Here is a 22881-nt window from a genome sequence, read left to right on the forward strand (position 1 = left end):
GCCTCGTGGCTCTGTGCCACAGGACACAGTCCCTCCCCTCCCGGGCCAGGTAGCGAGCCTCCCTGCCTGTACCGTGCTCCCAAATGAAATAGCCCGGCTGGGACGGGCTGCCAGAGAAGAAGGGGGCTGCTGCAAGCCGCTGACTCAAGCGCCACCAGATTGCTGCCCCGTGCACCACCCGGGGAGGCCCCGGGCTCCAGTGTTTGCCCCTGCTCTCAAACCATTTCCTGCTCAGATTTGGGAATTTTCAGGCCTGGAGGGAAAGTCCCTCGAGAGAAGTATTAGAAAGAGAGAGAGAGAGAGCGAGCGCACCGGATCTGCCTAAAGAGCGCGGAAGGAAAGAAAAGGAAAGGCTCGGTCCGGAGCGGGAGAGCGGGAGGGCGGGAGTCAGTGGAGCCCGCGTTGCTCTGCTGAGGGCTCCGGAGCTGAGCACAGAAAACAGGGCGACTGGGAGGACCACGGGGAAGACCGGCCCCGGGGGCGGGGGAGGGGAGACGGATGAGTAGGGGCTCTGGAGTGTGTCTGTGTCTGGGTTCTGTGGCAGTGCGCGCGCGCGTCTCTGTGTGTGTGTGTGTGTGTGTGTGTGTGTGTGTGTGTGTGTGTGTGTTTGGCGCCTATCCAAGGTGATTTCCCATAAACCACATGTCCCACAAGTCCGCTTAAAAGGCTGTGCCGAGGAGCTGGCCAGTGGAGTCCGGCTGGTGGAAAGTGAAAGTTGCCTGGGTGCTCTCGGCGCCGCCGCCCGCTCTCCGCACCCCCGGGACTGCAGCGCGGCCCTCGGCCGGGGCGCGGGCTCTGCGGCGGCCAGCGAGCGAGCTAGCGAGGGCGGCCGAGGCGCCCGGCCCGGGACCCAGCTGCCCGTATGACCGCGCGGGGCGCCGCCGGGCGCTGCCCTCCCACGGTAAGCGGCGGCCGCGGGGCTGCGGGGGGCCGGCAGGGCTGAGGCGGGAACGGGCGGCGCGGCGCGGCTCCTCGGAACCCATTACCCTGGCGCGCCAGCCGGCGACGCTGCCCCGCGGAGACCGCGGGCTCCCGTGTCCTTCCCATCTTTGCGTCCAGACTGCTTGAGGTCCCGGGCGCGCCCCGACTGAGCCCCCTGGCGCCCTGCAGCTGTTCCCGGGGCTGCGGTACTGCCCTGGAAAGGGGACGCTGCTCACCCCATTGCACCGAGGCGCACACTGAGCCACCCGCTGTCAGGAGAGAAGGGTTCGAAGCCAAGGCTCTTTGCCAGCTCTGTGGAAGCCCCTGCCTCTCTCTCCTCTGACCGGACACCGCCAAGAGTCAGGGGCAAAGGCTGGGCGCTGAGTGTGGCGCCTTCGCAGCCGGCATCTTCCCCGTGGGCCACGCACATGCTTTCAGACCCTGCTTGGGGGGAGTGGGCGCTTTTGGGTGGGGGAAGTTCAGGGGTCAGCCGGCTTACAGAATGCCAAGGCCTGTGCCCAGGAACCTGCTGGCAGAAGGAAGGAGCTGGGCAAGCCTCTACTTGTTCCAGGGAGCGGGCAGGAGCTACTGGGGACTTGGGTGGCTGGATCAAGTTTGTTTGGCAGGGGACGGGACTCCTGAGCTTTCTGGGACTAGTTCTGAACCTTTTCACTGCAAAAATTGGCTCAGTCAGCTGGGGAGATCCTGGTCTTAGAGGGGGCAGAGGAAGGTGGAAGGAGGGTTTGGTGGCACAGAACCCTGGGTGTGCTAAGGGCTGCTCAGGGCTGCATGGGGCAATGTCTGGACCCAACTGCAGGCACTAGCTGGGGCATCTCCTAGAAAGTGCAGGGTGGCACTGTCAATGAACGAGAAGGTGGTCTCTGGGTGGGTTTGCTTCTGGGGAGCCCTAGAGGAGAACGGGAAGAGAAACCTGGCTGGGAGAGAAGCAGACATATTTGGAGGAGAATGGAAAGGAGTTGCAGGTGGGGTTGAGATGGAAGGGGAAGAGCGCATCCATCCCCAGAGGGAGGAAGAGCCCAGCTGAGAGAGAGGAGGCAGGGCTGGGAGGGGACATCGTGGAGGGGGAGCTGATAGGCAACAAGACAAAGATAAGGGCTGGAGGGAGACCATGAAGAAGGCTAAGGTGGAGAGAGCAGGGGGCTGGTTTTAGACGGGAGCAGCCAGAGGTCCGGTCCCGCTGAGGTCCCTCCAGGGCCCTTGTTGACAAGGAGGAAGGGACAGGTGATGCTGGTCAGTGGGGCTGAGAGATGTCTGGGCCTGCTGCAAAGGGAAAAGGTGCCTTTGTGGCTCTCCCAGAAGCTGAGGCCTGAAGGTAGGAGGAAGAATGGAGGGGGAGAAGAGCCTGCCCAGCCACATTCAAGCTGAACCAGAGTGTTAACCCTTGGGTGCCCATCCGGCTCATCCTCTGAGGCAAAACTGGGACCCCAGGGGCAGGGGTGGGGGTCCTTTTGGGCCACCTTCAAAGTCAGCTTCCCACGTGGTGGCTGCAGCCTTCCCACACCAGTGCCTGAAACAGCTCTGAAAGCCACACGGCATCAAGATCTTGAAGTGCCTGTGGCAAGGTTGTCTCCCAGAGTATCTCCTTTCCCACGGGCTCTTTCCTCCATACCGTGCAAAACCGGGGGCTCAGAACCTCAGTGGCAGCCAGTCTGGGACGGAGACACACCTTCTGCAGGGCCCCGTTTCCAGTGGGTCCTGAACTGAAGGTTTCGGAAGGCCTGGGCAGCCGTTCTCACCCAGGGCTACCTCTTCAACTGCCCAACAGAGCCGGAAGTCCCCCCATGGCTGTCCTCCCTCTTCTCTACTCTCCCTCCCCCAGATCAGGCCAGGACCCTCAGCCTTTACTGAATGGCATTGGGCCATCCCGGGCCTCTGCCCTCCAGACCTCCCCTTCCCTCTCTCTGCCATCAACTTCTCCCCATTTCTCAAGGCCTCACTGAGGCCTCCCCTCTGTGCGCCCTCCCTGGTAGCCCAGCCAGGGCCTCTCCTCCCTGGTAGGAGCTAACAAGCTTTTGGACTTGTAGTTATATGTAAATCGGCATGTCGTTGTTGTAGGCTGTTTCATAGCCTCCTTGTTTTTCCAATGTGCTGTTTATTTGCAGTATTTGTCTCATCATCTGGGTTTCTGAGGCAGAGCCCAGAGCCCAGGAAAGTGCCAGCTCTCACCCCACCCTGACAGCATTTCCCTGAATCTGGGGACATCAGCTGCCAGGAGGCAAGCTTGAGCTGTGGGGGAAGAAGGCTCAAGAATCCCGCTGCCTCTGGCTGGAGAAGGGGAGATCTGGGCCAGGGAGAGGGTTGAGAGGACCTCGGAGAGGAGGAGGGAGAGAGGAAGGAAGGGGGAATGATGGAGTATCAGGGGCTAGTCCCATCACTCTGAGGGTGAGCAGCACCCAGGCCAGGTGGGCGCTGAAGGAGGGAGAGATCTCAGAACACTTACTGGTCTGATCAGAGCTGGCTGGCTGTATATAGAGCCTGATGGGGTTCCAAGGGGCAGGGATGGCCTAGAGCTGGCACGGCTGCCTCTGATTAAGCAGTTGGGCTCCTTTGGACAAACACACACACACACACACACACACACACAGAGCTCCAAAAAGTCTCCAGCATGGGATAAGTTCCCAGTGAAACTGAGTTTGGGGCCCCGGTTTTTCCAGTAGCAGAGCCAGACCTGTGTGGAATCAGGTGGGAGGAAGGGCTGGGCCCAGGGGAAATGTCTCCAACTTGAAGTCTGGAGTGGGTGCATGAAAGTGAACCTGAGAGGAGTGGGCAACCCACAAGTCCTCTAGTTTGTGTTTGATGTTGCAGGGACACAGCAATGAGCAGGTGCCAGTCCTGCACTCGAGGATTTGCCCGTGTAATTGAAATTTAGGCAGGTAGGAACACTTCCCAGGTCCTTATGAAAAGTTCAGTGCATTGTCAGGCTTGGCCTGGGTGAATCTGGGTAGGCTTCTTGGAGGAGGTGACGTGTGGGTACTTGTCAAGGGAGCACAAGACTGCGCATGCCAGTTAGGAAATCCTGAGAAAGCTGGATTTGGGGAACACTGCATCCTGGGGCTTTGTAGTCTGGAGCACTGTGGGTATGAGGTCCTTGTTTTTTCCCTCCCGGCAGGGCATGGGGGTTCCTAGGGAGACAGAAATCTGGAAGTAATGATGCACTGTCTATTACAGACATGGCTGATGCCCCTGCTTCTGCTGTTCTGTCTCCTGGTGAGAGGGAGTATTACCGAGGAGGCATCGGAGCACTGTAGCCACATGATTGGGAACGGACACCTGCAATTCCTCCAGCAGCTGGTGAGTACGCAGCCATGCCTATCTACCTTCTCCCCTCTGGGGAAACTGAGGCAGGAGCCAGGGAACGGGGTCCAAGGCAAGGTTGCAGGCAGAGAAGCACAGCTGTGCAGGCCGTGATTCATGGCTCCTGTCTAGCTCCACTGATGCTCTCCTCATTGACCTTCTCAGTGTCAGGGCCTCTGACCCACACCCAATCCTGAAGCCCTCCATGACTCTACCTGCAGGCAGTGGACTGGGTGGGCTTCCAGCTTTTGCCCGAGTTGATGATTGCCTGGAAGGTCACCCCTGGATTCAGAAGTGGTTGGTGAGGCCGGATCTCCCTCAGTGAGAGGAAGCATCTCCAGGGAGCCAGCCCAGTCCGCCTGCTGTGTCCAGATGTGGGCCCGGACTTCCGGGCTCCCAGACATGCCGCCAGCCTGGCATCAGGGCCACAGCCAGATCTGGAGGGAGGGGAGGCTCCTGCCTCACTCCCAGCCCTCCACCTTCCCTTTCCTGGCTCTGGACTGAGCCCTAGGACTGGGAAGTACTGCACACCCAGGCTGCCATGAAGGAGCCCATGCCTTGTTCTAATTGGGCTGGCAGAGAGGTTCCCAATTCCAAATGTGGTTCAGCCAGGCAGAATCAGGTTACCATCATGGCCGCTGTCCTGCTCAGAAGAGAATTTACCATCCCTTGGGCCAGCCAGGCAGGGTGGAGTACCACTTGCTGAGACCAGCTCCGGCTCCGGGGCCCTGAGCTTGGGGCCTGTAGGCTGGGTCTGCTATCTTTCTTACCTCTACACTTTCCCTCTTGCATGTAGCTACTGCAGCTATCCCAGCTGGGCCAAGAACCACAGCATTCTCTGAGGCTTAGAATGCTCTGGGGGCCAAGGAGGGCTTTCAGGACATCTAGCCCCAACCCCTATAGATCCCAAATCCCCAGAGCTTGTCTAGCCTATGCTTGAATTCCTGCCACGATAGGGAGCTCACTACCTGTCATGGAAGATTAGGCCCTAGATCCTCTTAGAGAGTTCTTCCTTATAACTAATGGCTGTTTGTTAGTTTTGATGGAGTGGGAGGTGGAAGGAGGAGACTTCTTGTTCCTCTACAGCCCAGCCTGGGCCTGTGGGAGGCCCAAGTCCTTCCCATTGGCTCTGTTTTTCCCAGCATAGTCGGTGGGGAGGTAGAGGAGGATCAAAACTCCAGTTCTCATTCTTAGGCCGGCTCAGCTGAGCTGCAGACACCCATCCACCACCGGCCTACTCTCTCTTGCAGATTGATAGTCAGATGGAGACTTCCTGCCAGATTGCCTTTGAGTTTGTAGACCAGGAGCAGTTGGTGAGTTATGGTTATTTACAAGGCCCATGTGCCGGCCCTCTGTGTACTTCCCAAGGTGGGTATATGTAGGAGCTTGAAGGGAGGAGAAATCCCATAACTGGGCAGGGAGAGGGTGGGAGGATCGCTGGTGCTCTATCCTGGGGTGCCAGGGTCCGGGGCTGAACAAGGTCCAGGCCTCGAGTCCCCTGTAGCTCCCTTCTCCTGGCCCTGGCACCTATCAAGGTCTTCTATGTGCCAGGCACTTTCTCATTTAATCCTGACAATTATGTGACATGCTGATCTTGGTTATTGTCCTCAGGGAGGTTAAGGGAGCACAGCTACTGAGTGGTGGAGGCCTGATCTGAACCCAGGCAGGCTGGCTCTAAGGGCCTGAGGCAAACCAATATGACTTCTGGGTCACATGCTTTCCTTAAGGATGTCATTTCCATCCAATAGACAGAGCAGCAGCCAGGGAATCCGTCCAGCCCTTTCCCTCTTCCTCCTACCCCACACCCAGCCAGCCACCAAGGGCTGCTCCTTCGGCCTCCCAGCAGCTCTGGGTTCTGCCCCAGCCTCACCCAATCAGTTGCTTGAACAGTTTCCAGAGCCTCCTAAGAGGCCTCGCTGCTTCTAATGCACCCATCAACCCACCAGTAGGGGGAGCTCTCGGAACTCCAACCTATTATCTTCATTTCTGGCTCCCTAACCTGGCAGGCCCCCTTACTCTAGGAGAAAGCCCAGGTTGGTCAGCTTGGGGTTTACACCGCACAGTCCCACCCACTGCCCTGGTCGCCTGCCTCCTCTGGCCTCCGGGCCTTTGCACAAGCTCTTCCTGTACCTGTGAAGCCTTTCCAACTGCTCCCATCCCACCCCTTGGGCCACATCCATTCATCTTTGTGCCTCACACAAAATCACTGTGATGTGCCCAGAAGTTGCTCCCATCTCACCTGACCCATACACACGTCTGTCAGAACTGGAGACCACATCAGGACCCAAAGAATCACCTCAGTATTTCTCTCCCTCCTTCACAACTTAACAAGCGTAGCAAGTTTCTTCTGCTAGGAATCAATGGGACTGGGTCCTAGGAATACAGAGCCAAAGCAGAATCTCTGTTGAAGCAACCACCATCTCTCAGAGAGACAAAACACTGAGGTTATTCTTTGGGCCCTCAGATGGTCTTTAGTTCTCCTGTGGCCTGGAGGATTAGAAGGAGCCACCTGGTAATGGACTTGTGAAAGCAAGCCAAAAGAGAGACAGAGACACGGAGCATTCACCCAGAACCCACCCTACGCATGCGCACCCATTCTGATTAAAGCTTCATCTTCCAGAAATCCGAGGCTGTCTCTGATCAGAAGCCCATGCATGTCTTTCCCTCTACCCCAGTTCCTAGCAGTTCCAGATCCCAGACACAGAGCATGAAAGAGCAGCTGGGGTCAGCGCCCCCCTTCGGACTGGAGTGGCACGGCCCTCCCTCAAGGGCAGGCCCCCTCAGGGCCAGGGGTAGGGTAGGCTGCAACCCTCGGTCAGCCAGGGATGAGGACACCTGCCACAGAGCTTGGGTGGGTTCCCAGACCACGTCAGCCAGACCATAAACTCCAGGTTCTCGTTTTCCAGAAAGATCCTGTGTGCTACCTTAAGAAGGCATTTTTCCTGATGCAAGACATCATGGAGGACACCATGCGCTTCAAAGACAATACTCCCAATGCCGACTTCATTGTGAAGCTCCAGGAACTCTCTCTGAGGCTTAAGAGCTGCTTCACCAAGGACTATGAAGAGCAGGGCAAGGTAGGAGTGTTCTGGAGCCAGGAGCTTAGAGTGAGAGCAGAGGGCGGCTTTGGTGGTCCCACGCCTGCCCAGATACACAGAGGGTGTTCCCATGCCTCCCCTGCTCTCCCCCAACCCCAGGTCATTGCTCACTCACGCTCTCATTCATGGATTCACCCCACACACCTCTGCTAAGGACTTGCCAGGTGGGAGACACAGTGCTAGGCCTTGACGATGTCATCAATGTTATCATGAGCAAGAACAGCATGGTTCACACCCTTGTGGGGTTTATGGTCAGGGGAGGCTGACAACCATTAAACAATGACAAATAAATAGCATTATGAAGCATGAGGACCATTCATTCATTCAACAAATAGTCACTGCGTGCCTGTTGCATGCCAGTTACCGGTCTGGACACTAGGAAACAGCTGGGATCAAACCAGACAAAAACCCTTGCATGCAGGGATCTTACGTCTGGGGGAGGGGATGAGACAGTTAACAAAACGTATGAGTAAAATATGGGGGACGTAGGGTGGCAATGACCAGGCAAGGGAAGGCCTGAAGGAGGTGAGGGAGGGAGCCGTGAAGGGGGCCTCCCTGGGGCTCCGAGAGACAAAGGGCACTCTCATTTAAAAAGGGAGGTGGTGGGGAAGAAGGGAAGAAGAAGGCTTCTGAGTAAGAGAATATTCGTTTGAGGTCCAAAGAGGAGTAAGAGTTAGGAGGCAGTGAGGCTGGTCAGAACATTCCAGAACAGAGAAGGCTACACACCAAGCCCTGAGGTTGGCTACACGCACATTCAGGAGCCCAACCGGTAGTCACCAGAGCCAAGACGTGGAAGAGACAGAGAGAGGGGAGGAGGTGGAAGCGGGGGGCGCACGGTGGGGGGGATCTTATAGACGTGGGATGTTGTCTGAAGTGTGAGGGGAGCCCCGGTGAACAGGAAGTCAGGAAGTGACCGAAAGGAACTGTGAGGCGGGTTTGGTAGCTCTGTGGAGAGGGGACTGCTGGAGGCAGGAATGGAGGCCGGAAGGCCAACAGGGGGCACAAGTCGGCCGGAGATCCTAGAGGCTTGGACTAGGGAGCTGCAGAACTTGTGAAATGGCGAAAATCAGTGGGCAGAGCAGACTCGGGGGAAGAGCAGGAGCTCAGTTTGGGGAGCACAACCCTGAGATGCTTGTGAAACAGCTGAGCAGAAATGTGGAGCAGACAGCTGGGGCTTGAGTTGGGCCGCCAAGATGCACACGAAAGAGGGGGCAGCAAGGATGTCATGCACGAGGCCAGGAGATGGTAGGACAGGGCCCTGGAACCCCAGCCCTCAGAAGCCAAGTAGGCATAGCACCCGATGAGGAGACTGGGAAGGAGCAGCCTGAGGGGTGGGAGGAAAATGAGGGGGGTTGATTTCACTGGACCCATGGAGAAGGGGGTCTCAAGATGGAATGAATAGTTGCCTTTATCAAATGGGGTTGAAAGTCCAAGCAAGACCAGGGTAGGAGAGCGTCCGATGGGTCTAGGAGTGTGCAGCTGCCACCGGAGGTGGGTACCAATGGGTGAACACAGAGGAAGTAGAGGCTGCCCCGTAGAGGAGCTCAGCTCCACAAGGGCCCAGAAAAAGGGAGAGGTTGCCAGAGGGAGTGTGGGGTTGCAGGAGGAACCCTTTTTCCCAAGAGGTATTGAAGCTGGGGTGTTCCACCATTAAAGTTCATACGTATCCCTTGGAGAGCTTGCTTAAATTCCAGATTCCTAGGATGCACCCCTAGAAAGTCTGATACACTGGGTCTGTGGGTGGGCCTGGGAATCTGCATTTTCACCCAGCCACCCACCCTGCACACTTCCAGTGTGGAAGTGGTGGTGGTGGGGAAGCCTTGAGGAAGGAGGGAGCCTTTGAGGCTAGAGGAGCCGGTGTGCTGAGGGGAAGGCTGGTGCGGGGATCAGAGCCCCTGAAGAGATAAGGTATAGTCTTTGTGTCATAAGTGGGGAGCCGGACCTTCTGTCGGATGGCTGCTGTCTTCTCTATGAAGCCTGAGGTGAGGTATGAAGGAGACGGAGGTTTATGTAGAAGAGCGAGAGAGCGCCAGCGTCCCTCTTTCTTACCACAGCCCTGGTGGGGAGGCTGGAAAGGATGATGGTTCTGACTTTAGAGAGGAGGAAAGGAGCCCAAACGCGATAGTCTGCTCCATCAGTGAGTGGAGGAGCTGAGCGATGGTCTTCTCATGCCTGTGTTCATTCATTCATCCCTTGGGTCACCATCTCCCCAGGGCCTACTGTACACAGGCCGTGGGCATTCAGAGATGGTGCTGAGGACCTCAGAGCCTAGTTAAGCTTACAGTTCTCCCCTGTGCACCTGGGGGTAAGGGAAAACTCGGTATTTGGAACTCATCGGGAAGTAGGCCACCGATGAACCCATGGGCCTATGTGGCAACATCTGGGGTGAGAGGAGAGGTAAGTCCAGGACAGCCTTGAGGAATGCTGGAATTTATAAATCAGCTGGAGGATGGGAGCCTGGAAAGGAGACTGAGGAGCAGCTCAAGAGGTGGGAAGAAAGCCAGAAGTGTGTGAAGCGAGCTCCAGTGGGTGTGGGGAACCTGGCTCCTACAAGCAGAATAGAAAAGAACAGCTCAACAGACAGGACTGTGGGTAGCTTCAGCCCTCCTTCCAAGGCATACCAGTGGCCGAAGAAGGACCCAAGTCCTCATGGCCTGCTCCACACCACAGCAGGATGACCCTTCTAAAATTTAAGTCTGATTGTGCCACCACCCACCTCCCCGCAATCCCTCAGATGTTTTGTCTTTGCTCTATGGATCGAGTTAACGGTTTCCAACATGGCCAACCAGGGCCTGAAGGACCTGGCCCTTGCTGACCTCTCTCAGTTGCATCTCTTGTTGCACCTTCTTCCTAGATGGCCTTCCTGTATCCACTCCAGCCATCTTTCAGTCTTTGGGTATTTCAGGCTCTTTCCTGCCTCAGGACCTTTGCACAGTCTGTTCTCACCACATGGACAGCTTTCTCCAACCCCGCCTCCTTTCCTGGGTGTCTCTTGCTCCTCTTTTCATTGGTTCCATGGGGAAATTCCCCCGGAGCCCTCATTTAGTTCCACTTGTTGTAATATTCTCACATCATTCCGCACTTCTCCATGTGACTCACTGCACTTGTAACAGTACATTTAAGGCCAATGCCTTGCTGGACTCAGTGTCCAACTCAGCCACCAACCATGTCTCTGGTGTCCGTTGCTTGATTCCCAGGTAATTGTCACATGCCTGGCACACAGATATGTGTTAAATAGATCTGCAAATAAATGACGTATCTCAAGATCTCAGGACTGATTCCACCGCAGACTAGGGGCAAGGGGAAGGAGAAAATGAAAGAGAAAAAGGAGACAGATGTGAGAAAGGCCAGGGGAGTTTGGCAAACAAGCTAGAGACATAGACCAATGCTCATCCTCACCAAGGGGGGCCCTGCTCTCTTTCCAGGCCTGCATCAGAACTTTCTATGAGACACCCCTGCAGTTGCTGGAAAAGATCAAGAATGTCTTTAATGAAACAAGGGCTCTCCTGAAAAAGGACTGGAACATTTTCAGCAAGAACTGCAATGACAGCTTTGCTAAGTGCTCCAGCCAAGGTCAGCACTGAAAAGGCCAGTGAGTGCAGGACAAGGGGAGGAGGGGGGGCAACAGAGCAGGGATTGGGAGGTGAGACATGGGGCCCGAGGGAGGCCGGAGGGAGGCCAGAGGGAGGCTGGAGGGACCCTGGGGAGGCAGCCTGGATGCTACTTGTGCTCTTGTGTGTGCAGATGTGCTTTCCTTGTGTACATATGTGGCTTCCTGTGCCTCTGGATGGGCCTGGGCACATGTCTTTTCCGACATGTGTGTGCATGCACACCAACTATGTCTGCATGTGGAAGCATTGAGAAGGATCATGCTGGTGGCTGTAAGATTAGGGCAGGGGAAAGGGGCCCCCCTCGGAGAACCCTGCAGGCATGGAGGCTTTCCCCGCCAGCTCTGCAGGCTGGCTGAACGTACAGGGGGTTCCGTGGAGAGACCGAGGCTCCATCTGGGACCCAGGGCCTTGCGCCAGGAGCCCTGCTGTGAACCACCAGGATACCCTGGCTCCAGAAGTCCCCAGGACGCCTTAAGTGTCCCCTCAAGGGAAAAGGCTGGATTTGAAGTCTGAGCATCGTTCAGAAGCTCCCAGTGCAGGCCCAGCCGCACACATGTGTACCCTGCGTGTCCTCGTCTCTGCGTCTCATGTCACTTGTGCCCTCCTACATTCAACCTTGCTCCTTGAGGCAGGGCCTAAGGCCCCGCGACCTGCCAGTGGCCAAGTCCAGTCTCGTTACTTCAATCCCAAGGCCTCAAGTACTGGCCATGTTCCAGCCCCAGCTAGTTCCCGCCCATGGCTTTGGCTGTGTGGCCCCTGGCTGTGCACGAAATTGCCTCGCTGCTTTCCAATCGACACTGTCTATGGGACTTGGGGGTGACTTGGGTTAGTCCTGGAGGCCGCTGCTCCACTTCCTGGCTAGCTGCTGCTTAACCCTGGCTTGGCACCTAGCCGGCTGGAACTTCAGGAAAGGGTGTTCCCTGGTCTTCCCTGCCCCCGGACCCCGATCTGTGTCTCTACACCCACTCTTTGCTCTCTGCCTGTGAGACCCCGCAATCTGTACCTTCACTGCCTGAGGCCTGTGTCCTGAGCTCTGGCTCCAGTACTGTCCTCTCCTCCACCCCAGCGCTGAATTAGGGGGTGAGGGACCGCCCCTGGACCCATATCCCCCTCTCGACCCCCTCCCCAACCCGGGAAAGCTGTGCTGGAGGCTGGTGACTCTATCTCCTCCCCGTCTTTCTCTCTCCCTCTCTCTGTGGTTCTTTCAGATGTGGTGACCAAGCCTGATTGCAACTGCCTGTACCCCAAAGCCACCCCTAGCAGTGACCTGGCCTCTGTCTCCCCTCAGCAGCCCCCTGCCCCCTCCATGGCCCCAATGGCTGGCTTGACCTGGGCTGACACTGAGGGGACAGAGGGCAGCTCCCTCTTGCCCAGTGAGCAGCCCCTTCGCACAGTGGACCTGGACCCAGGAAGTGCCAAGCAGCGACCACCCAGGAGCACCTGCCAGAGCTTTGAATCTCCGGAGCCCCCAGGTGTGGGGGCCAGCCCCATCGGAAAGTCACCTCAGCCCCAGCCTTCTGTTGGGGCCCCCGACCTGGGGATGGAGGACACTCTTAACTCTGCGTTGGGCACCAACTGGCCCCTGGAAGAGGCCTCCGGAGAGGCTAGTGAGGGTCCCATACCCCAAGGGGCAGAGCTTTCTTCCTCCAGGCTGGAAGGAGGCAGCTTCCAGGCCGAGACGACCGCCAGGCCCAGTGACCTCTTGTCAACACCTTTTCCCCTGTCCTACTCAGCCAGGGGCCAGCAGCCAGAGGACATGACTGGCATTCCCCTGCCCACGGTGGGCCCTGCAAGATCCACTGGCCAGGCCCAGAGTCACACACCTGAGAAGACAGACCGTCCATCTGACCCACGCAGAGACCACCAGGAGCCAAGCTATGCCAAGACCCTGTCGCGGCCACCACGAGGCCTCAGCAATCCCTCAGCCCTCTCTGCACACCCAAAGCTTTCCAGAAGGCACTCTTGGGGCCATGTGCTGCCCCTCGGGGAGTTGGAGGGCAGAAGGAGCACCAGGGATCGAAGGAGCCCCACAGAGCTGGAAGGAAGACGAGCAAGTGAGGGGGCAGCCAGGGCCCCCGCCCCTTTTAACTCCATTCCTTTGACTGACACAGGCCATGAGAGGCAGAAGGAGAGACACTCTGACCCTCAGCTCCCCCGGTTTACCTTCCACCTGCTGGTGTCCAGCATCATCCTGGTCCTGCTGGCCGTCGGTGGCCTCCTGTTCTACAGGCGGAGACGGCGGGTAAGGAGAGGCCCCAAGAGAGGAGGGCAGCTCATGGGGGGAGGGGCACAGTCTGGGGGGAGGAGCAGGTCAGAGGATTATTGGGCCCTGCTGGATTCCTCAGGCACCAAGACGGGGGCCCAACCGAACACAGAAGATAAGAGGTTGAAGTGGAGGGTTTCTTAAAAAATGCAAGAAACCCAAGCTCATAAAGTCAATGGGAAGGGACAGGGAGAGAATATTCTTGGGCCAAGAATGGGAAGAGAACCCACATGGCCAAGCAAAGTGCTATGAGGGTAGGGTGTTCGCTGGAAGTTCTGTGGAGCCTGGGCCCAGGGGCCCCCTGGGATTGGAAGCAGCCAGCCTGGGGAGAAGAGAGGGTGAGACCTAGAAGGGAGGCCTCAGAAATCTCTCCTGGCCTGTGGCTCATCCCCACATCTGGGTAGCTGGGGGCGACTTTGATAACATACTCATCTACTCCCCTGGGCACCCCTGCCTGGGGGTGAGGCCGCAGTTCCCACATCAGTCCCCAGCTCCTCAGTGAACCTGCTCTTTGCTGTCTGTCCCCAGAGCCATCTAGAGCCTCAGACAGTGGATTCTCCCATGGAGCGACCAGAGGGCAGGTGAGAGTTTCCACGGGGATGCTTTGGAAGGCACGGGGGGGGGGGGGGAGATGTGTCTTGGCATCTGTCTCCCTTCTAGACCTGGGGGAGACTTTCTTTCACTTGCTCTGAGGAAGTGGAGCAGGATGGGAGGCGGAGAGGAGGAAGGGCGTTTCTTCTTTACCAGTTATCTGGGATTTTTCCTGATTTCTTCTTAGGGCTAGGCAGTTCTGGGTCTTCTGAATCTGAGAGGGCTGGAGCACATGTATGGGAGGGTTGGGGGACAAACTTAAGGGGTTCCCTCACTCCTCAGCCTCTGCTGAAGTCTTATACCACCCCTATGCTCTGCCTGCAGCCCCCTGACCCAGGATGAGGACAGACAGGTGGAACTGCCCGTGTAGAGGGGTCTCTAAGGTAAGACTCTGATTTGGATCTCTCTCCACCCCTTAAAATGAGCTGCCCCTTTTCCAATCATTCGACCTTGGGGAAACCTCCAACTCCTCCAAGGCCGGGCCACACTTAACTTCCTCCCCTCCTACTCCCTTTTCCATCCATCACCAGATCCTGCCAACTGTCTCCTTTCGGGATCCTCAGGTCTTCCCCCCTCCCCCTCCCTGCCCCCCAGTCTGAGCCAGGCACTATTACCCGTGCATCTGGTTATTATTTCTGTATTCGCTTTTTAGTCTTACTGCCACTCTTCATTCCAGAACAACCAAAATCTTGTGTAAAGTCTTTACCCTCCTGGGGAATTTGCACCGCTACCCACTTCAAGCCCAACATTCTCAGCTGGGCTCCCAGGCTCCTCCAGCAGCTGGCCCTAACATCCGCCTCTCACTGGCTTCCTATCGGCCTGTACCCTAGTTGACCCTTCTCCCCAGCCAAGATCGTTTCTATGTCCCTGCTTTAGATTCATGGATCCACGGAACCTAAGTCTTGGAAAGGCTCATAGAGGTCATTTGGCCAGCATTCCCCACCATGGAGGTCTTCCCTCTTCACCCCCGACAGGGGGTCAGCCAGCTGCTGGGCCCGTGCTCCCAGTCCCAGGCAAGCTCCCTGTCATCTCCCAGGAGCGCTGGGAGGAGGTCCTTCCTCTAGGGAGCTTCCCTGCTCCCTCTATGATGGTTCTCCCTCCTCTTCTCATGAGAGCCCTCCAGTGTCTCAAGTCTGTTATCCATATCCCCTTAAAGAATTCTCTAAGTTGAGTGTGGCCAAGTGCCTCAAACGTTCCTTATATGCTATGGTTTTCAGACCCCTCACCATCCTGGCTGCCCTCCTTTGGACACACTTGTTTGTCAATGTCCCTCTGAAAATGGGGCCCACAGCCCTGGACATGGTGCATCAGATGTTGTCTACCAGCTCCAAGTACAGTGGGACTGTTACCTTCCTTGATCTGGACAGTATTCGTCTATTTGCACAGATTCATATTGCGTTAGTGGGTTTTCCGCTTTGTTTTTTAATAGCTACCTCGTGCTATTGTCCTGTGTTGAGCTTGTAGTCTGTTAAAACCCCAAATTCCATTTCCCATAAACCTCTGTCAAACCAGGCCTTCTTTCCCTTACGTGGACAGCTTTGTTTTTTTAACCCGGGTGTAGGAGTTTCTGTGTGTTCTTGTTGAAACCACCTCGTTGGTTTCTGCCCAGCACCTGAGCCCATGGAAATAGTTTTTAAATCCTCATTCTGTCTTCCTAGCCCTCCCAAGTGTGTCCCTGTACATTGAGGAGCGCCTTCTGTTGTCCTCACCCACGTTGTTGATAAAGATGTGATCCTTATCTTTCCTCAGCCCTGGCTCCCTGATTCCAGGCAGCCCCCCCCCCCCCCCACCTCCTGTTTTTCCAGACTGACTTCCCCACCCCCTGCCTGCTCCTCAGTTCCTACCCCTCAGCCCTTCTGTATTTGGTTCATATTATATCAATTTGCACTTATTTGGATGTTGTTTTTATACATATTCAAACCTTCTTCTGTGTGTGTATGTATAGTCCGCATCCCTAAGAAGGCTGTAAGCTCCTTGAGGGCAGGGACTGTGTCTTCCACTTTTTTTGCCATTTTCTTCTGTCCCATGTTCTTATACAGAGAGGGCTTCTCCATACTTGTCACAAACTCAATAAATGTGGCCTGGTTGGCTTAAGGGTTGACTGACCACCTGAGCCTGGCCGATTGTTTCTAACCAACCGGTCTTCTGGGTGACCTGTTAGCCAGCTAACTAATAGACTCTGACTGACTGACTGACCAGCTGGCAAGGTGACTTTGACTGACCAACTGACTAGCTGGTAACTGCTTAACTGGCTGGTTGTTGATTGGTGAGCTGACTGGTTGATTGGCTAGCTAGCTGGCTAATAGCCTGATTTGCTGACTGACTGGCCAGCTGGCTGACAAGCTGGGGTAACCCATTCGGGCTTCTCGTTACACCCCGTGCCAAAAGCAAGTGAGCACCTTAGGACCTTCCCATGTGTACAGTGACAGGTCTGGGCCACTCCTTGACAGGAAAGGGACCTAACAAGCACTCAAAATCAGGAAAGTCTATTTAGAAAAGAGTGCGAAGCAACATATCTGGAACCCCGGGGTCCCCCCTTGTTGGTGGGGTAGGCTAAGATGGGTGAGCAGATCAGACGGGACACGGGCAGGGCTGTGAGACTAGCCCAGACCCCCTCAATACTGGGAAAGCAGAGGAGGGACCAAGGACCTTGGGGCCTTCATGGCCCAAGGCTACACCTCCTTCTGACTGGTTGCCAGCCTCCCCCCTTGGTCTTGACCCTCTGCCTCATCTCCTCTGTACTCCTTCTCTGCTTTCCCTGCCTGCCTGTTCTCAGGCCCTGACAAGCTTTCCCCCTTCCTCCCCTCAAAATCTCACTGGGAGAGGGAACCCAGGGCAGGGGCCATATCCAGACCCCGCTTGGATCAATAGGTCCAGCCCAGGCCCCGGGAGCCACAGGAGACTCAGGGCCTGTCCGTAGGGTACCTACCACTCTGACAAAGAGAGAGGAAAGAACACAGGCGGAGAGACTGGTAGAGGGATGCACAGAAAGAAAACACAACCGCAATCCCTCCACTCCAAGGAACGAGGACACAGGGGCAGTGGAGCTCACCCACTTGGTCCTTCTTCCCTCCTAGCTCCAGCAGGGCCTGTGGCCCAGCTGTACCCAGGGAGGCTCATGTCCATTTTATGATTCTCCCTTCTTCCCTCTCCAGAGCATGGGAATGGGCTGGGAGCCAGAAGCTGTGGTCCCATCTGCCCTCCTTGTCCGTCATGGACTTTGACAGTAGGGCCTATGGATGGTCAGGGAGGGAAGCTCCACACAGGATCCAAAGTCAAACTGTTGGATAGGGTCCAGGGGATTTCTGCTCTGGGAACAAAGCGTTCCGAGGATGCTGGGCAAGGGAGTACGATGGGGGTGGGGTTGGAGGGAGCAGGGTCCTGGCTCCCATGGATGGTGTGGGGAGGCAAGTCCCTCAGCCCATCGGGAAAGAGGTTAGGTGGCTTAGGGGTTAGCATGCCAAGTGGCAAAATGGGAGTTTCCTTGTTCCGGAACTGCCTCTGGTTCTTCCTCTTCGTTACCCATGACCTGCTGTCCAGAGTAACATGTGTGATGACCCTCTGTGATGAATGGTGTAGGGTATAACTCTTTGCTAGAGTTAGCTGGAATCACCCTTCATTCCTTGGCCCAAGGCCAGTGAGATGGTCTTATCTGAAAAGGGGTCTAAGGGTTCTCTAGTACCCCCTTCCCTCCTCCATCAACCTCTGCCACTCGAGCAGTGGTCAACACCCTCCCCCAGCCCTGCTTAAGCCTCTACCAGGCCCCATTACCTCCCCCTGCGGTCCCTAGTTCCCCAGGAGGAGGTAGGAGGTGAGGCCAGTCTGGCCAGAGGCTTGGGCCACTGCCAGGAAAAGCGGCCTGGTCCCTTGCGGTGTCTGGGGTGGCTGGGAAGGCCAAGTCTTGCCTGCAGCATGGCCACGAGCCCACAGGAACGCTATGCCTCCCCCACTCATGTCCTCAGTGACCCCTCCCTCCACTCCCACTCAGCTGACTGGTCTTTCTTTCTCTCCCCTACAGCTGGGCACATAGGATAGTCTCTCCACGGGAGAGATGTGATGGGGGTGTCCACCACCCCTCCCCCCTAGCTCTTCTCCTGGGAATGTGACCTGCCCACCACAAGAGCTCCTGCCTGCCAGGACTAGACCAGAGCAGCGAGGCTGGAGTCCCTCTGCCCTCGACCCTCAGACTCTGGACTGACTACGAGAGGGCTGGAGGTTGTCCCCCACGCTGCTAATGTTTATCGTGGGCCCTGGAGGCTCCCATTCACTAGAGGAAGGCTGGGAAGCCCGGCTGAGGACCCTCTGTGCCTCAGGGACCATGTCCTCCTCCCACTCCCCTCCAAGCCACACCTGGGCCAGGGACCCAGATGCCCAAAGGACGTGGGAGAGCAGGATGGGCACTGAGGAATGGAAGAGCCTTGGTGCCCAGAGGACTGCCTGGTGCCAAGGGATCCCAACACTGACAAGCAGGGACTTGTGTCCGGAGAGAGAAGCATGAGCTCGGCAGGGCGGGCCAGCGTCGGCTAGATTTCCCGTCAAGATATGCAGCCCAAAAGCCGGGAAGAGAAGGCCTCTGGGCCTGCCGGGTCCGTGCTGATAGCCTAGAGCTGGCCTACACCCTCCGCTTGCCCAGGTGTCCTCTGCTGGTTGCCAGGTGGAGAGGGGAGGTCAACCCTGCCCTCGGGACCTGTCTGGGTTGGCTCCAAGGCCAAGGGGAAGAGCCAGCTCCGGCGTCTGCCCCACCTTCCTTCCAGCTCTGCCAGAGCTTCTCCGGGAGGCCGCGCAGAGGCTCCCCTCCTGAAGGAAGCCATTGCACTGTGAATACTGAACCTGCCTGCTGAACAGCCCGCCCTGTCCATCCCTGTGAGCGAACGAACGTCCGTCCATCCTCCCGCCCCTCTGGCCTCCTGCCAGCAGCAGGTTCCAGAGCTGGCCTTGTGTGTCGACTGAGGGAGCCCCTAAGCCCCTGACCTTCTGCTGACCGAGGCTTCTACTCCCCAGGGTGGGTGGGGCAGGAGAAACGCCTGGGCCTCCAGCCGGAGCTGGTCTTCAGGCTGCATCCTTGTTGTTGTTCGCAGGTTTTTGCGTCTTGCACTTTGACATTCCCAAGAGGGAAGTGACTAGTGGGAGGGAGGACAGAGGCAGACTCCCCCACCCCCGGGGGAAGGCTGCAGGGGGCACTCCCACTGAAACTGGGTGTTTGCAGTTATGGGTATGCCGAGGTGGTTGGGGGAGGGGGTCTGCACCCTGACACTGCCACCTGGTCTCCTTTCCCATACCAGGCCCCGGCCCCATCACAGCAGCAAGCCTGTGCCAACCTCACAGCATGGCACCCAGGTCCCATCCTCTTCTCACCCTCTACTTCCCCACCCAGGTAGGCAGTGATCTCCCCAGCTGTCGCCCCTCCACTATCTCTCTGACCAGGCCAGCCGGGGTGGGAAAGAGACCAGGCATCCACTTCCAAGTCTGCCTTGAGGGCTTCAGCTTCTTGGGCCAGCCCACAGCCACTGCTCTGAGAGCTGGCAGGAGGTGTCAGGGCCGTTGATCACCCCGCCTTGGTCCCTTTGTGCTGCTGTGCCCCTCCTCTCCTGCTGTCCTGGGCCCACCAGTGAGAGATCCCGGCCTTCCTGGCCGCTGGGCAAGGGCCCATGAACTTTTCTTCCTGCCCTCAAAAGTGGGGGTCTCCTGCCCGCACCCCGCCCCCGCCCCTGCCCTGCTGCTCTCGGCTGAAGGAAGGGCAGCGGGGAACTTGCCTTGTGGGGCTCCTACTAGTCACAGACTCTATATTTGATGCTAGAAAATATGTATTTAAAAGTGAAAGGGAAAAAAAAACAAACACAGAAAAAAGGCATTCCTCCCCCACCCCAAACGTATAGTATTTTAAAAGTGAAGAAAGCAAATCCAGCCCATTGCAGAAGTTCTTTGTGGGCGTTTGGTGACACAGGTGTGGGAAGGCCTCCAGACCTCTGGGAGCCCCACCCCCGGCTACCTGCACAGGAATCCTTTCATTGAGAAAGCTGAGAGGGAACATTGGCTCACACACTGTGAGATTTTGTTTTTATACTTGGAAGTGGTGAATTATTTTATATAAAGTCATTTAAATATCTATTTAAAAAATAGGAAGCTGCTTATATATTTAATAATAAAAGAAGTGCACAAACTGCCATGTGTGAGTCATGGGAAAAGTGCTTTTGGGGCGTGGGGGGCAAAAACAGGGTTGGGCAGGCAGCAGCTGCTGGGTGAGCCCCAGCTCAGAAAGCTTTTTCCAGGATACATGGGGAAACAGGGTTCTCTCCAAGCTGCAGTCTTGTTACCAAAACCTCCTGCATCATTGCTGTCCCAAACACATTCACTGGCATATCTGTTCAATGGGAAACTAGACAGAAACCAGCCAAACCTCAGGCCTGGCCCGTGGCCCCTGCTCCAGCCCAGCCTCGCCCAGCCTGGGAAAATGGCTGGTTGGGCTCTGTCCAAGGGCCCCAGGCCTGCAAGGACCCGGCTCCTTGACACCGACCCTGGCTGTCCCCTGCTCTCCAGGAGCAGGTGGCTGCGGCCTAGCAGGGCTCAGGTGGATGAGTGCTGCCTCCGCTAGGGAGTGGGTGAGGCTGGCAGAGGGAGAGTCAACAGGTCTCTTTTGAGATCCTTTGTGAAGGGTCTTAGGGCCTGATCCTCCCACTGGGCTCTGTGGCCTGGAGGGGTAGACGGGTGTTGGGAAGGGCCAGGGTGACTGAAGGCCCAGCACAGCCCAGACACTTACCCTAAGTAGCCCTGTGAAACCAGGCCCTCCCTACCCGTGAGATGCAGCAGACAAGATTTTAGATCGGTAGTTCTCAACCCCTGCTCACCTGAGAGTCACTTGAGTTGTTTCCCGAAAAAGCCCCACCCTAGATCAAGAAAATCAGAATCTCACGGGGAAAGGCGCAGACACCAAGCATCAGAAATTTGAAAGACATCTTAAGTGATTCAAATGTGATCCAGGGTGAGAAGCACATAGAGGTGCACTGTCTGACATGGTGTTTATTTACTTTGAAATGAATTAAAACAAAATAAAAGTAAACATCCAGTTCTTCAGTCATGCTAGCAACATTTCAAAGGCTCACTAGCCACACCTGTGGCTACCATGTTGGAGGACACAGAAGATCTTTCAAACCATCACAAAAATCTTATTGGAGCATGCTGACTGAAAACTTTGGGTCTTTGCACTTAGGGGACCAAGGTTATAGGGCCAGGACTGGCCCTAAACAAACTTGGCCAGGGACTAAGTGTCCAGGTAATTCTGTCATCCCTCTGCGTACCTTAACCCCCCACCCCCAGCCAACTACCATCCTATTCCTCATCCGTTCCCCGAAGCATATCCCATCTTTCATGAAAAGCCCCTCAGAAAAGATTTTTGAAGAAGCTTACTCGTAGTTTTTCCTCCAAAGCCCAACTTAAAAATCACCTCCTCAGAGAAGCCTTTCTGCCCTGACATAGGTCCCGCAGGCCTACCCAAGCTAAGTGCCTTCCTCCTCTGTGCTCCCACAGACTGAGAGCTTGCTAATTTGTCTGTCCATCCCACTGGGCCATGAACTGTAGCAGGAACTGTTTTGCAACCTTCCCAGTGTATCCCAGTGCCTAAGATTACCCGGCATACAGTAAATGTCCAATAAATGCGTGTTGAAAGGTTAAATACTGAATGAGTGAACAAGGCATAACAATGCAAATTCTGACCAGAGTTCTCAGATGTCCTTTTCTAGGGCCTTACTTGGTCCTAATCCGTGGAATGTATATTGAATAACTATACTCATTCATTAGCCAAGGAGAGGAGGAACATTCAGAGGAAGGCTCTCCTGGCCTTCTGATAGAGATGAGGTTAGGTTAGAACCCTCACTAATCACTGGGTTATGGATGGAATGGACACTTTATTTTTTTTTAAAGATTTTATTTATTCATTTGACAGAGAGAGATCACAAGTAGATGGAGAGGCAGGCAGAGAGAGAGAGAGAGAGGGAAGCAGGCACCCTGCTGAGCAGAGAGCCCGACGCGGGACTCGATCCCAGGACCCTGAAATCATGACCCGAGCCCGAAGGCAGCGGCTTAACCCACTGAGCCACCCAGGCGCCCTGGAATGGACACTTTAAAGCAAAGATTGGCCATAAAAACCCCACCAACCAAGAAAAAACATGGCTGCCCTTCACCTCCCTTTTCAGAAGCCTCAGGAAACATCCACAAAGAAAGTCCAGAGAGTCTCAGCAGGACTTTCCTGGGTTTCCCAGGTTGCAAGTGGCTGCTTGAGGAGTTTCTTATCTATGGAAAAATAGTCTGGATTCAGAGCAAGAGAACGTAGGTAGCTGGTTTGGCTCTCCTACTGCCGAGCTGGGCGGACTTGTGCGAGTATGTACCCTCTCCGAACCTGGGCTTCCTCCTCATCCTTGGAACTGGTTTCAGAATACAAGTCGGGTCTACCTCGTCTGAGGGGACGCACCAGAAGGGACCATGTGGACTCGAAAGGGCTGCTCCCAAATAAAGAGGGTTCTGGTGCTGTCCTTGCCAAGTGGTCCCTGGGGGCCCGGTCTAAGCACAGCTCCCTTCTGGCCAGCCACCGGGGAGCCGGGAGCCTGCCATGGCCTGACTCGTCTCAGCGGAAGCTGGCAGAGCTGGCTGTTTCCCGACTGGGTGAGGTTTTGGACACATTGTAGCTCAGGGATTTCTGAGCAGAGGCAGGGGACAGGTAGGAGACCCAGGGGAAAGTGGCTCTGGGAGGCCGTAGGTGCCCATCGGCAGGGAAGGTCAGGAACTCTGTCTTCGAGTATGCCAGAGAAGGGCCTGGCCAAACCCCAAACCATTATCCGGCCAGAGACAGGAAAGTGAATCAGAGACGAGAGGAAGAAGGCTGAGGTTAACCTCTTGTAGACAGCTGGCCTTGTAAGGAAGGGACCAGTGGCGGCCTGGGGTCTGGCTGGGCATCTGATGACACCTTGAACAAGGTGCTAATGTGATGGAGGCATGGGCAGTGCCCAGGTCAGCTGCTGGGCAGCCAAGGGAGAAGAGCCCATCTTCCCCTACTCCAGTGTAGTCCCCCTCTGCCAGAGCAGCACACTTG

At 56.2% G+C, this 22881-nt stretch overlaps 1 protein-coding gene across 2 annotated transcripts; it reads left to right on the plus strand.

Moving 5' to 3' along the window:
* Positions 1-708: 708 nt before the first annotated feature.
* LOC111143313 (colony stimulating factor 1) lies at positions 709-19957 on the plus strand. 2 transcript variants are annotated; one of them, XM_022496972.1, is made up of 10 exons: positions 709-901; positions 4111-4233; positions 5487-5549; positions 7143-7313; positions 10760-10907; positions 12154-12708; positions 13057-13187; positions 13737-13789; positions 14124-14182; positions 17818-19957. In XM_022496972.1, exons 1-9 carry the CDS (start codon positions 863-865, stop codon positions 14167-14169), a joined length of 1329 nt encoding a protein of 442 aa, XP_022352680.1. In that variant the 5' UTR covers positions 709-862; the 3' UTR covers positions 14170-14182; positions 17818-19957. The 2 variants fall into 2 exon arrangements, with proteins under 2 accessions (XP_022352680.1, XP_022352679.1); XM_022496971.1 differs by having other exon boundaries at positions 12154-13187.
* The last annotated feature ends 2924 nt before the right edge of the window (positions 19958-22881 follow it).

This window comes from Enhydra lutris, unplaced genomic scaffold (genome assembly GCF_002288905.1).
Source record: "Enhydra lutris kenyoni isolate GAN:26980312 unplaced genomic scaffold, ASM228890v2 scaffoldscaffold9, whole genome shotgun sequence".
NCBI classification, from domain to species: Eukaryota; Metazoa; Chordata; class Mammalia; order Carnivora; family Mustelidae; genus Enhydra; species Enhydra lutris.